The 12,368-nt window shown below is 48.4% G+C and overlaps 6 protein-coding genes across 6 annotated transcripts; 4 read left to right on the plus strand and 2 right to left on the minus strand.

Annotated features, from left to right (window-relative positions):
- Positions 1-23: 23 nt before the first annotated feature.
- Positions 24-2,416, plus strand: BJ212DRAFT_1321561 (uncharacterized protein). The gene is made up of 7 exons (XM_041334410.1): positions 24-146; positions 200-271; positions 319-388; positions 438-756; positions 808-1,165; positions 1,218-1,408; positions 1,462-2,416. Exons 1-7 carry the CDS (start codon positions 98-100, stop codon positions 2,233-2,235), a joined length of 1,833 nt encoding a protein of 610 aa, XP_041198356.1. The 5' UTR covers positions 24-97; the 3' UTR covers positions 2,236-2,416.
- BJ212DRAFT_1321565 (uncharacterized protein) lies at positions 2,402-4,326 on the plus strand. Its single transcript, XM_041334411.1, has 4 exons — positions 2,402-2,572; positions 2,642-3,074; positions 3,125-3,909; positions 3,959-4,326. Exons 1-3 carry the CDS (start codon positions 2,558-2,560, stop codon positions 3,877-3,879), a joined length of 1,203 nt encoding a protein of 400 aa, XP_041198357.1. The 5' UTR covers positions 2,402-2,557; the 3' UTR covers positions 3,880-3,909; positions 3,959-4,326.
- A 770-nt stretch (positions 4,327-5,096) lies between these two features.
- On the plus strand, positions 5,097-6,686 carry BJ212DRAFT_1321577 (uncharacterized protein). The gene is made up of 11 exons (XM_041334412.1): positions 5,097-5,232; positions 5,283-5,320; positions 5,343-5,344; positions 5,429-5,490; positions 5,541-5,672; positions 5,722-5,801; positions 5,852-5,968; positions 6,016-6,025; positions 6,075-6,115; positions 6,172-6,197; positions 6,246-6,686. The coding sequence occupies exons 1-11, from the start codon at positions 5,220-5,222 to the stop codon at positions 6,481-6,483; spliced, it is 759 nt and encodes a 252-aa protein (XP_041198358.1). The 5' UTR covers positions 5,097-5,219; the 3' UTR covers positions 6,484-6,686.
- Positions 6,687-6,691: 5 nt separating this feature from the next.
- On the plus strand, positions 6,692-8,920 carry BJ212DRAFT_539938 (PLC-like phosphodiesterase). The gene is made up of 7 exons (XM_041343449.1): positions 6,692-7,125; positions 7,205-7,287; positions 7,341-7,725; positions 7,773-8,007; positions 8,059-8,409; positions 8,466-8,652; positions 8,704-8,920. The coding sequence occupies exons 1-7, from the start codon at positions 6,988-6,990 to the stop codon at positions 8,870-8,872; spliced, it is 1,548 nt and encodes a 515-aa protein (XP_041198359.1). The 5' UTR covers positions 6,692-6,987; the 3' UTR covers positions 8,873-8,920.
- Positions 8,921-8,967: 47 nt separating this feature from the next.
- On the minus strand, positions 8,968-10,253 carry BJ212DRAFT_1444396 (MAGE family-domain-containing protein; the record flags this gene model as incomplete). Its single annotated transcript, XM_041337955.1, has 5 exons — positions 8,968-9,443; positions 9,501-9,758; positions 9,812-9,991; positions 10,043-10,120; positions 10,154-10,253. 5 exons carry the CDS (start codon positions 10,251-10,253, stop codon positions 8,968-8,970), a joined length of 1,092 nt encoding a protein of 363 aa, XP_041198360.1.
- An 813-nt stretch (positions 10,254-11,066) lies between these two features.
- Positions 11,067-12,042, minus strand: BJ212DRAFT_1321598 (uncharacterized protein). The gene is made up of 2 exons (XM_041334413.1): positions 11,238-12,042; positions 11,067-11,182 (listed from the first exon to the last, which is right to left on the minus strand). Exon 1 carries the CDS (start codon positions 11,710-11,712, stop codon positions 11,503-11,505), a length of 210 nt encoding a protein of 69 aa, XP_041198361.1. The 5' UTR covers positions 11,713-12,042; the 3' UTR covers positions 11,067-11,182; positions 11,238-11,502.
- Between the last annotated feature and the right edge of the window lie 326 nt (positions 12,043-12,368).

Consider the following 12,368-nt stretch of genomic DNA (forward strand, 5'->3'; position numbering starts at 1 on the left):
AGAGTGTGACCGATGGTCCCTTCAGCCCGTGACATTAATATTGTGTGAGACTTTAAACAGTTGCTGCCTGCAGCAGCCTGTGCATGCGGCTGCAACCATGTCCATCGATGCCGTCGACTCAAGAGGAAGAGCACCTCAGGATATAGGTCTGTTATTAAGTCCGAAGCTGCAAGAGCTCAACTGATATTTGGTTGTCCAGTTGCTATTTTCCACGCTTCGTTTCACCCAACGAAGGGCAATCTGGTGGACTGGTGTTTGAAGGCCAGCGATGGTCTGTTTGCAATTTTCATATCGGTTAGCGACTTAAACGTGCTTCAGACCTTGAGCTCGATGGTGTTGAATTCAGTACCCTCCCCAGTGGTCTCCACCTTGTAGACCGGGATGTGGTGTATGTGCCCTGTACCCATATCACAGCTCTACTTATCAGAGTCCAATAGATACTTCACGAAGGACACCCATTCAGGCGTATGTGTTTTCCGTCGACGGAGGACCGCTGAACAAGGCCACCGCGGATTTCGGCTGACGTCTCTTGGAGTCCTATTGGCCAAATCTACCCGGTCTCGTCCGTGGCGGCATGTCGCTGCCCTTCGAGCTTTAGCCGATTCTATCTATTTCTCGCTAGAAACCAGAGGTGTTTTAGAACCATCCGAAAGTGATTGGGAACCTGCTCGTATTTTCTTCGAAGAACGCAAGGTTCAACGAGCAGATCTTAGTGGTGCTGGCGAATGGTATGGCTGGAGCCATGAACTCGATAATGTGCGATGCAGCATGAGTCTTTCCTTGTGTTTGGCTGACACCAATATACAGCCAGATTCAGAATTGTCTCGATTTAATCCCACCATGCACCTCTCACACCTGTTGCGCATCCTAGGACCTTCGGCATTGACATTGTACAAGCATGTCCTAGGGCGTCGGAGGATACTTATATATACACTCCCGCCGGTTGAAGCCGCATGCATACTATGCCAAGTGGCTGCGGATATCTGTTACGCAGCACAACTTGACCCACTAACTAATGACATCAATGAAAATGACCCAGTCACGCAGTATTATACGAGGCTTAAAGGAAAAACACAAGAGGGCATTCATGTGCTTGGCATGGTTACTCTCAGTGACCTTGACAAGATGGACCGCGAAGGCAAAACTGGTCGAGGTTGGGTTGCTTGTGAGTGACGACAAATATAGTTCTCGGCGTGCCCCTTATTCTGATTTGAAAGGCACGACTGATGCCATTTTCCTGGACAAACCATCTTACTACGACCTTCTAATCGATCTAACGACATCTACGCCCTCCAAAACTTCACGACCAACCTTGTACCTCTCAAAGCCGCAGCTCCAGCCACCTGGTTCCAAAGGACCCACGCATCGTTTAACTGTCTTTCGCTTCACGTGGAGTGATATAAGGCTGGTACATATAATTTGCAATCATATCTCTGTATACGTGTTGAACACACTTGACAGTGGAATGAGCTTGAACGCATTCTACAGCTGGACGGCGATCAATGTGCACAGCCATGCTGCCGCCCCTCATCTGAAACCGATGCGAGAAATAAACCCTCATCTGCATGGACAGATCCTTGGAGAATATATGAAGACGTGTGTATTGTATGTGCTGGGCTCTGGATGGGGTCCTGGCGCGGCAACTCGGTCGCGTCCTATTCCACCGGCAACGGATCCCTCGCCAACTGGGGCAGCATCAGATTAGAAGGTGACGATGACCTTACCGTCGACGGTACATTTGTGCGTAACCTGGGTATGGGGATTGAAGGGTGTCCTGGCGGAAGCCCAAACTCAAAGGGAATGAGAAGGTCCAGCGGCATAACTTGGCCAGCTGGAAATACTGGTGCTGACCGTCGCCAGCCTTCGTCATCTTCCGCTGCTACGCGATCTATGCCGCAGTTATGCAGCAATGGTGATGACACAGATCCAGAACCCAACGAACGACGCGATCGTCAGATTCTAACAACACTCGCGTTACTTCAAACATTCCACGCCAACACCAGCTTCCAACTTTCTCGCCTAGTTGATCTACTTCCTTCTGTCGCCTCCGGTACACCAGAGACTTCGACGATCTACATTACTCCAAAGGATATGGTATCGTTCGAGCTTGGCCCTCTAAGCTCTCTTGATGCCCGTTATCTAGAATGGTTAGCTGACGAGTATGGCGCGGGGACGCAGGTCGTGGTGAAGAGGGGATGGAAGGATTTATTTGGAATGATATTTGGCTTTGGTTGACTAGCATCGACTCTCGCTGAGAAGACGCGGTGTTTTATATTTATCGATTTGCTTGTTGGCGCCTTGATACCCGACAGAACTGTAGTATTAGACCCTATTAGACCCTATTAGACCAGTCCCCCGCCTTGAGGCTTTGATCATTAATTATGCAGGTCTCAGATTTAGACCTGACCAAAACTCCCCACAGCTTGCTGACTAAGTATAAGTCCACTAACGCGATGTGGGCCGCACTAGACTCGGAGCTGTATCTGTCCCACGACCAACAGCCTACATTGAAAGCTATACTCTTCTTCCTTGTAATAATCTTCTAGTCACATAGTGAATGGCGGAGAGCAAGGTAAGCTCAACGGGATCGCTGAGCATCTTCTCACTGACCATCAACTTTTGTCACCGTGCCATGCTGCAGGGTCCCACAACTAACGGTTCGGTGAACAAGCTTGCCATGTCTCGAGCGCTCGGGGCTGCATTTCTAAGTCACCAAGTGGAACAGCTGGAGAAATCAGTTACACATGGGCCAGCATCTGGAAACTGGAGAGACCGTCGTCATCCACAAGCCGACTTGGGTAATACCAACCGTCGCGGTGTTATCAACCATACACCCAAACAACGCCCATCTTCAGGCAATAGGTCCGCGAAGAAGTCTGTCGCTGAAGCTGTACCTGAAAGAGAGCACAATGAGGTCAAGATGCAAAAGCCCAGGAAATCGAGCGAGGAGGCGAGGAGTGACAAGGACGCTGATGTAGTAGTGGTTGATGCGAGCGTATTGGTACATGCCCTCCACCAGGTGAAGAAATGGTGCAGAGATGGACGTGATGAAATTGTTATTGTCCCCCTTGAAGGTCAGTTGGGAAGTTGCAAGTGTTTTGTCAACTGACGTGAGGTGGCTTAGCCTTGAATACTCTTGATTTACTCAAGAAGGGAACAAGTCCTCTTGCCCAGCGCGCGCGGTCAGCTTCACGAATCTTAGAGGCTCAAGTTGGCACAAATCCTCGTATTCGTGTCCAGCGGGATGATGCTTTCGTTCCGTGGGACCGCATCGAGCTCAAGGACTTGTCACCAGATGATGATAAGGACAAGGCTACGTCACAGCCACTCCACCTCTCTGGCTCTCCAGAGTGGGTTCGGCGCATGATCTGCTGCGCACGTTGGGAAGTTGACCACGTCGCTGAAACTCGTGCTTCAACGAGCGACAAACTGAAAGTCGTTCTTGCTATCCTTTCCCCTTCTGCTACTCCAGCTCAGGTTGGTCGAACTGAGGCAATGCCCGAAGTCTCCTCTCCGGTACCCCTTCCAGCTCCGAGTCCACACACTCACAAGTATGAGCCTCGTTCAGCTGGCCTACTGATCGGACACTGGGCTACTCGGGCTGGTATCACTCTCTTAGAAGTGGAACCTTCCGCAGCGCCACTTGTTCCGCCTTCATCGAACCACCCTCGTAACCTTGATGATGACGATAGAGGAAAACGACAAGCTGGTCGAGGTAGACGTAATTCTCATACTGCTCCGGGAGCTCTTCCTATCGCTCGAGGCACCGGACTAGTGGAGCGCCCTGCCGCCGTTATGCAAATGATGGAAGTGGTCTCTCAACCTAGCAAGGTCGTCCGCGTCCTTGCTAGAGGCGAAAAACTGGAACCAGACCCATAATCCTGATTATGTGGCATCTTTGAGTACAAGGTGTGTTCACTTTAGCTTGTGGAAGTGACTACTGACCAATACAGCCGAGATATGACCGTTCCTCGGCTCCAAGGCTGTTCCAGCTCCGTCTCGATTAACGACGTCATGGAAAGTATTGGAAGCCTCACAGATCACCCATACTCGCTCTGCCTCTTATTCCTCAGCACGGATTCTGCAGGAAACATCTCCAGGCATCTTTGTGTGGTCTCTTTGCTTCGAGTGTGCAGTCCTTACGGGGGTCTAACCACAGCAGTTACGGAACTAGCGTTCATGATGACTTTTGACTGGTTCCTATCATCCTACAAACACTTTGCTTCACTGTCTGCGGACTGTTCGATGTACCTATGTGCCCCTATTATGTATGTTCTATGTCCTCATGGTCCCGTTTCTTGAAATAAACTATATATTTGTATCTCATGGCGGTTGGATTCGATTTCCATTCTTTCGGACTGGTTGCAAGGGGCGGAAGATGGTCTTGCCGACCCCGCACAGCCCGTGAGGCTTCGCATCTCACGGTCTACAGCGGCCTACCGGTTTGTAGTTGTTTATTTCTGAAGCCTTTGCCAAACATAGTCAACCGTGAACATATTCGTGTTGCATTCGTGGGAACTAAGATGCGAAAGTCACACATGATTAAATTAGCGAACAAATATTATAATATAGTCGTTATACGCTTTTAACGTATGTACAACTGGAGTCACGTTACCTATGTGTAACTTAGTGGAACATTGCCACTCATCATGGCTTGTTCACATCTTGCGTTCAAACTTGAATTTTGCTCATTGAAAACTATACTTACCAGACGGTACCGTGGCAATACGGCCCCCTCACGCGTCCAGCAACCGGATCATTATTATCCCTTTTAACGTTTGATGAACTCTTTGACACATATAATTAGCTGATAACCTCCCTTAATTTGCGCAGGTCTCTCATTTCTCCACTACCTCCCACACAGTGCGCAAGGCCTTGTCGACTGGTGCAGCATTTTATGGCTGATTTGGTACCCAGCTTCACCCCCGCCGAGCTGCAAAACTTCAGGGCGTCCCAGTACGTCAGTGGTAGGCTTGCATGCTCACCTTCCTGTCGTTAACCAACTGATTGTTGCTCGAAAATTCTATAGCTGCAGGGCTTGTGGTACATATGATTTCTTGATGCTGCATGACAAGCTAAATAACTCTGCGGAACAGGTTTTGCTATGGGACCACTTCCTAACGCTTCATGACGAGATTGAGTTGATCTGGCGTGCTCGGTCGTCTTTTCCCAAGCTGTTGTTCTTATTTAACCGATATGTTGTCCCTACTTCCCTGATTATGCTCACGTACGGTGAGCTATTGTGCCTGTTTTAGCTATCTTATCTGATGTGTCTCCCGAAGCGACCAGTGGGTTTTCAGAAGACATTCTTTCAGATTCGGTATGCATCATACCGTGAATAATTACTGATATCTCATCTAACGCTAGAATTTCAGTTGTATGTGGTTGAGCAGACAAAACGTGGACTTCATACTGATTTTCTGCAAAGCTGCCAAACGTGGTTTGGTGTCGGCATAGTTGTCGGCATGGTATCTATTGGCACCAGCAACTGTGAGCTCCATATCGCTATGAGCTACCCGTCTCCATCCTAATAGAAACAGTTCTCATCCTCCTTCGTCTATGGGTCCTTTGGGATCGCAAAACCCGCCTTGTGCTAGTCACTTTGTCACTTTTTCTGGTAACGCAAATAACGGCAATCGTTTGTACGACCTACGTTGTATCGAGCATGATGCGTGAGTCGTCTTACGATTGGGCGCAGGGACATTTACCTTTTCGATGTAGCTTTGGTGGTCTTTGAGCCGTACTTGCATTCCTGCATATTGACACAGAAGGTGAACTTTGTGATCCTGTGGACTCCTGGGGTAGTGTCCATTCAACTTTGTTCCAAGGTCTAGGCGCTGATACTGCACAGATTGTGTTTGAATTTATGATATTTGTCACCACTTGGTGGAATGCCCTGGACCAACCACTCCCACAGCATGCAAAAATGGCGAAGGTCATGTATCGTGACGGAAGTATTTACTTCTTCGTGAGTGGTCATCATGATTGTGGTCGAAACCAGCTGACTTCCGTTAGGTTTTATTCGGTAGATTTACAATTAACAGGTTTTATACACCAGACTTACACTCTATCAGGATTGCGTCTTTTAAACCTGATTCTATCCATCGTTTCACCTGTAAGTTTACTAGCTCCTTCACGTCAGTCTGCTTACATGTTTGATAACTACATCAGCTGTCATTAATGTTCCTTGGAGTTTTGTCCGTACCGTCAGCATCTTGCTCTCGTTATCTGACTGTGTGCATTAGTTTCATCTGGAGCGCCTGCAATGTGACGCTGACCCGACTTATTATAAACTCGCGGCGGGCCGCTGTCGAGGCTGAAGAGAGTCTCTTCATCGATGTTTACACTTATTCTCCACGCAGCTGGCCTCTCTTACCTAGGCAGGGGAGTTGTGTGTCGGAAAATTACGAGCTTCAAGGCAAGGGTCCTGATATTGAGATTTGTACCCGCCTTTCTTCCTCTGTTACATCGGTCGCAACGTAAGAGACTAGGCAGTTGGGTCCTCTTAAACCAGCGGTGTAGGTTTGTAGCATACAATCTCACTATATAATTTCTTGCTTATTACTGTGTCACTACACAACTTGGGAAAATTTGTACATTGTTTACTCGTTTGTTACACCATCTGCATATACATATAAGCACTACTTGGTCACCGGCAGTGCACACGCTGTAATTTCATAAGCGGGCATGAGTGCTGACTTGCTGGCACTTGCATACATATAACGTTGATATAACGTTACTGCTCAAATCTTCAGTATTAAACGAGACAAGTTCCGTGTCTATATATCACGGATCAAATTTTCACGTCTCAGCCCAATAAGTTACAGCTGTAATTAGACTGACCATCCCGGGTTTGGTCATGGGCACACGGGAATCTTGCGATTGCCATTAGTTTTGCACGCAGCTGTGACTTTTTTGCTAATCACTATTTCGAAGCTCGTTTATCTGGGACCAGTGGGCCTCGAGGGTAGTTGAAAGTCAACTCCCATGTTGATACCCAAGGCTTCTGAGGGGGTTCCCTCCCCGCACTTGTCTGTGGAGACTACCATCAACATATATCCGCCAGCAAGTGATACCATACGACTAAGTCCCGAGATCCTCAGTTTTCTGAAGCAGAACGGTTTGGTGAGTACTTCAAATCATTCTGCCTCGGTACCCCTGAAAAATATTCCTGATGATTTCCGAACGACCCTCAATTGAATAGGACGCCCATGAACTACTGAAACTCCCTGCTGTTCGTCCGCGCGTTGTCGACGACACTCGACCTTTGAGGGATTACTTTGTTTCGTACGTCAAGATCAATTCAACAATGCACACATACAACGTTACATGTTGACCAGTTCTTCACATAACACGTATCTACTCGCATGGCAAGTCCTCGGTCGTGCATCTTCCGAGTGCTACACACATGTTCTCTCCAAGAACGCACGCTGCATCGAAATTGATGTTTGGTGGTCTTCCAAGGGTCCGATCGTCACGCATGGATATACGCTCAGTCGAAGTGTCACGTTCAAGGCGGTCTGCGACGCTATTGGCGAAGCAATCTGTGATGAAGACTGGCCTGTTATTGTTAGTCTAGAGTGCCACGTGCCGGTCGCCCACCAAGGCGAACTCGTAGATATTATGAAAGGCGCGTGGGGCAATAAGTTGGTGCAGGAGCCATTGGACGGAGTGGACGGTGATACCATATCTCCAAGGGATCTGAAAGGAAAAATCTTACTTATGGTATGCAGATGGTGTCAGTATAGATTGTTTCTGACTGTCACTTTTAGGTAGAGTATTATCCGGACGCATATTGCCAGGACATCACTGCAGATTCTGATTCTGAGGCATTTGATCACGATTCGTGTGCTGGCACCGAGTGGGATGAAGTTTCCGAACTTCATTATGAGACCGACCCTGTACTTAAGATGGCCAATCATGCCCATGCAAAGATTGCAGATTCGCTAGCCGAGCTGGGTTTTTACACAAGAAGTATGAAACCGGTCAAACACTGGCTTACTGAAGGCAAGTGTTCACCAGCTGTTTCACTCGGCGTGTTTATAGATCCCTTTGTAGAGTTACCGAGTCCTCCTCATCCTCCCAATATCCTGATGAACATCAGCGAATCTTCTATACTAGCCATGCTTCCGCACTCACTGTCAGAATTGATCGAAGATTCTCGGCGTCGAATTCGACGCATCTACCCCCGCGGTGTACGTTTGAGCTCGAATAATCTCGATCCGTTGAAGCAATGGCGCAGCGGCTCCCAGATCGTATGTCTCAATTGGCAGAACTTCGACCATGGTATGCAGCTTAATGAAGCCATGTTTGCCGGGACTGCTGGCTGGGTTGAGAGGCCAAGTCGGTTGATAGGAGTTTCTGAGCGCAAGGTGAAATTAACATGTGACGTTATCGGAATCAGTTCCTGTAAGTCATTCCAATTTCCGGTAGACTTCGATTTTTTGACAATTGTTCCCCTGTAGTGCCTCGCCCGAAAGAACACACGGAATTCTCGCCGTATGTCCACGCGGAGCTTTATAGTCCTTCGAAGAATTTAGATTGGTGTTCCGAGCATTTTAAGTGCAAACATGTACCAGAGGATGGCGCAGACGTCATGTGGAATGACCGTTTTGAATGGGAATTCGAAGAGGATGAATTGACGTTTATCCGGTGAGTGAACGATAATAAAGTATAGTTGATCGACAAGCTGATGTTGTGCAGCCTACGTATCCTTCGTCACGAATTACTCTCAAAGGATGAACATATGTTGGTTTTCTGTGCTCGTCTTTGTGATCTTGAGCAGGGCTGGAGGTTCATTCACCTACTATCAATGGATGGGAGATGCACTGGGGCAACGCTGCTAGTTCGATTTACAATCAGTGGAATATAGTGGACGATTAGTAGTAAGCATAGTAAGGTATAGAGTAGAGCACTTAGCAGGGTGAGGGCGGCATCAAAGAACGGAATGAATATATCAAGAATATCTCATTTAACATCTGACAGGTTACCCCCGGCCGCCCTTTCAATTGCTCCGTAAACGTTCTTCAGCTTCTTGTCTCCGCCACCATCCGCAGCGCTGGCTCTTCCCTTTCCCCTGCCCTGCGCAGCTTTGCCGTCCTCATCATCGTCCTCGGCATCATTATCACGGTTGCGTTCCACCATAAATTCAGCGACGAATGTAGCAATAGCCTGTTCTCCTATTTCGCTGTACGAGCGATGGCCCCAATGCCATTCAAATGCTTGGGTTTCATCTTGATTGGCTTGAGTCGCTGCAGGAGCGCGACCCCGTTTTCCGCCAGCTGCCTTCGTGTCGCCTAGCTTGATACGGTCTATGTATCCTTGCTTCATCAGCTGGCCAAGATATGTGTCTATAGGAAGGGACTTGTGCGTAGACTGGGCGTTCATGGATATGGACTCATTTGATGAGAGGCCGAGACGTTTCAAGTGGGCACGTAACTCCACTAAGTGCATATTGTGTGACTAGTTAGATGAATTACGGGATGAGCTACGTCACGCACAGTCCGTCATGGATCGTCCGCTGGCGAGAATGATTGCTAGAATGACATGTAAAACACCCAAGGCTCCGAGTTGATCTGCAGTGCTCCAAGAGATGATGCATCCGTAGCTTCTCGGCATGTCGTCGTCGTCATCGCCGTCTTCTTGGCAGTCCGCAATCTGTTCTTCATACAGCCGTTCGTCCGTACGTGCTGCTTCCTCGATAATAATGGGATCAAGAACAGAACGAAGAACATATGTCTTTGATCCTGCAGCCGCAGCTATGGAGAGAGAAAACGTCATGGAAGATATAGGAGGCATGGCTACAACTTACTTTTCTTCTTTACTCCGGTAGCGTTGCGTGCCTCTTGAAGGTCGTCACCAGCTACGACATTATCTTGCTCACGATAGTTTCGCGACTGAAGTTCCACGAGTTCCATCGCAAAGGTTTTCTTTAGGAGCTTTTGCGCTCTTTCAAGCACAGGATTGAATAAACGCGAGTTAGAAGCCAGGACTTGTATCTCTTTCAGCACTCAAGTGGATGAGCTCTGCAAGCTCGGCGTACCCTTCTTGTTGATATCCTCTCGGCGTATAAGAGTTCGCCTCTGCTCCATGAAAAGAGCGAATCTTACAAGATCACTTGCTTTTCTGTCAAGTTCCTGGGAAGCGAATCAACGAGCGCTCTCCGACATCGGGAAATCCCCACCGGGATGCGGGCTACTCACTGCGTCTGCATCAGATTCAGCGAGCCTTGCTTGACTTCCGTTGATGTTCATGTCTTGGTCATCATCGTCTCCTGAATTTTCGTCCTCTTCCTCTTCAACGGCTGCTCTTCTGCCTCGAACAGGTCGTTGTGACTGGGACTGGGAAGGTTGTGGGGCCCTTTGCGACCTCTGTGTTCTGCTTGGTCCTGCACGCGCCATCTTGGTTGAGGTTATGAGGAATCAGGATGATGCATAACCGGAAACGCGCCGTGTGACACAATGGAAGTGTGACTGTGACCGAGCGCGTTCACTTGCTTCTGTTTTTAGAATCACCAAGCTGGCTGGTATTAATAATCTTTGCTCGACAAGAACTCTTCGATGAACTGTCAAGGTTCCACAGGGAACCAGATGCTTCTGTTACATGTGTACCATCTTCCTTGAATAGAAGTTTCATGTCGATGGTACTCCGAGTCCGTCGGGTCGGAGGGGCCGTCGATATCAACGCTTTAGCCCCGGCCACCATCATATAGCTTTTAACTATTGCAGATAACCATCAGGCCCCAGGTGCGGCAGACCTGTCTGTTGCACTTCCTGGATCCTCTTTCTATACCACCAACTGTGGCAAGTCGTACTCCCATCAATTTGTCAACTTCAAATTGCCAAACTGACGGCTGTACGTCTTGAGGAACCGCTGAGATAACTAATCACCTACAGTGTATACGTTGTCATCAAAGATCGAGCGTCAGAGGCATGTGCTATCTTGCGAAACGTGGAATATCTTCCGAATCGATAATATTCTTGTCTGGTGTCTTTCCCTGGTGCTCATAATCAATCGACAGCGCGCAAATTCATTATTCCCAACACATTTTATAGTCGCAATCAAAACAGACCGCCCTAATTTAAATGAAGTATATCCTTACATTTCACTACCCCAATCCACAATCCTCATTTCCCTGCACCCTATTAGTTCTCAGTCACCTCCGTGTCTCTCCCCACCATTGCTGGCGCTCTCGTTGTCATTGTCACCGAAATCATCCTTGACAAACCTTTTCTTACCAGCGTTGGAATCTTCTGGTTCGTCCATAGCCTCCTTTTTGCGTCACTCTGGTAGTTTGCTAAAGTTTCCGCGGTGATAGGTGCGAGCGCCGATGCATGGGGTGATGTTGCATATCGAACGGCGCTGGTTCAAGCTCAAATGCAGATGATGTGTAGGGTACTTAGTGTGAGCGATGCGGTGGGTGCTGGATATAGGCACGTGAATGGTGCTTGGGGCACAGGCTGTGAAAAACGCGTGAAGAAGGGGCGTTTGACGTGCTGGGCACTAAACTAAACGCGATGACAAGAAAAGCGCATGTGCTAGTGCTGGGGTGGTGGGAACGGAGCTAGGAGTAAGTATAGGCAAGAGGATGTAAATATGGTTGAGTCGAATGTCACGAGTTGTTGGCGCATGTGATGCGGGTGCAAGGAAAAGAACGCAAGTGAGAAAAGAGGATCTTCGGAATATAAAAAAAGCCTGACAGGAGGTGGCCATCAAAGCTCAAGCAAGCAGCCTTAAAAAAACAAAGGTGGTGGGACTAGGTCAAGGTGAGCGTGGGAGATGGACAAGATGAGCAAAATTGGGACGACGAGCGAATAATGTCACTCTAGGTGGAAGGGTCACATGACACTAGCAGACTGCAAGGCAAAGACCGATTATGAAAGGACCTCCAACACTCCTGAAGGCCTCAGTATATACTCAATGAGTCATATACAGGAAATAGAGTACTAGGGGTTCGCTTTGCGAACTTCTGACCTTGCTCCGATATGCAGGCAATTGGCGGGTGCTTTGTTTTTCTGTATCCAGATTTTACTTGTGTTCTACGATGTTCTTTTATCTCACGTGATTACGCAGCAGGTGACTGACTCCATCCACTCTCCGCAAGGTGCCACTACTGCCACTGGCCCACGGCTTCACAGGTGCCCCAAATGCGCTCTTCCTTTGCCGACGGTGTGAATGAGGCGAAGGTCACGGGTTTCTATTTTAGGTTGGTGGTACAACTACGTCATTCCGAACGAGAACTTGACCGTGCCAGTGACCACCGGTGACTCGGACATGCTCAGGCTGCCAGTGACGGCTTGGCAATCTGTTTGAGGTGTAATAGCAGTACATGCAGCCCATCAGACATCACACAACCGTTAATGCGATCT

This window comes from Suillus subaureus (assembly GCF_016647635.1).
Source record: "Suillus subaureus strain MN1 chromosome Unknown BJ212scaffold_3, whole genome shotgun sequence".
Taxonomy (NCBI): Eukaryota; Fungi; Basidiomycota; class Agaricomycetes; order Boletales; family Suillaceae; genus Suillus; species Suillus subaureus.

What these genes read in the sequence shown, in the direction of transcription:
- BJ212DRAFT_1321565 (XM_041334411.1), top strand. An exon ending in TGTTATTGTCCCCCTTGAAG is followed by an intron (nt 3,075 to 3,124) that starts GTCAGTTGGGAA and finishes GAGGTGGCTTAG; the next exon opens with CCTTGAATACTCTTGATTTA.
- BJ212DRAFT_1321577 (XM_041334412.1), top strand. An exon ending in CGTTGTATCGAGCATGATGC is followed by an intron (nt 5,673 to 5,721) that starts GTGAGTCGTCTT and finishes TTTTCGATGTAG; the next exon opens with CTTTGGTGGTCTTTGAGCCG. An exon ending in TTCTATCCATCGTTTCACCT is followed by an intron (nt 6,116 to 6,171) that starts GTAAGTTTACTA and finishes TAACTACATCAG; the next exon opens with CTGTCATTAATGTTCCTTGG.
- BJ212DRAFT_539938 (XM_041343449.1), top strand. Translation starts at nt 6,988, where the DNA reads ATGTTGATACCCAAGGCTTCTGAGGGGGTTCCCTCCCCGCACTTGTCT. An exon ending in CAAACACTGGCTTACTGAAG is followed by an intron (nt 8,008 to 8,058) that starts GCAAGTGTTCAC and finishes ATCCCTTTGTAG; the next exon opens with AGTTACCGAGTCCTCCTCAT. An exon ending in GATGAATTGACGTTTATCCG is followed by an intron (nt 8,653 to 8,703) that starts GTGAGTGAACGA and finishes GATGTTGTGCAG; the next exon opens with CCTACGTATCCTTCGTCACG.
- BJ212DRAFT_1321561 (XM_041334410.1), top strand. Translation starts at nt 98, where the DNA reads ATGTCCATCGATGCCGTCGACTCAAGAGGAAGAGCACCTCAGGATATA. An exon ending in AAGAGCACCTCAGGATATAG is followed by an intron (nt 147 to 199) that starts GTCTGTTATTAA and finishes TTGGTTGTCCAG; the next exon opens with TTGCTATTTTCCACGCTTCG. An exon ending in CTTGTAGACCGGGATGTGGT is followed by an intron (nt 389 to 437) that starts GTATGTGCCCTG and finishes AGAGTCCAATAG; the next exon opens with ATACTTCACGAAGGACACCC.
- BJ212DRAFT_1321598 (XM_041334413.1), bottom strand. Translation starts at nt 11,712, where the DNA reads ATGGCCACCTCCTGTCAGGCTTTTTTTATATTCCGAAGATCCTCTTTT.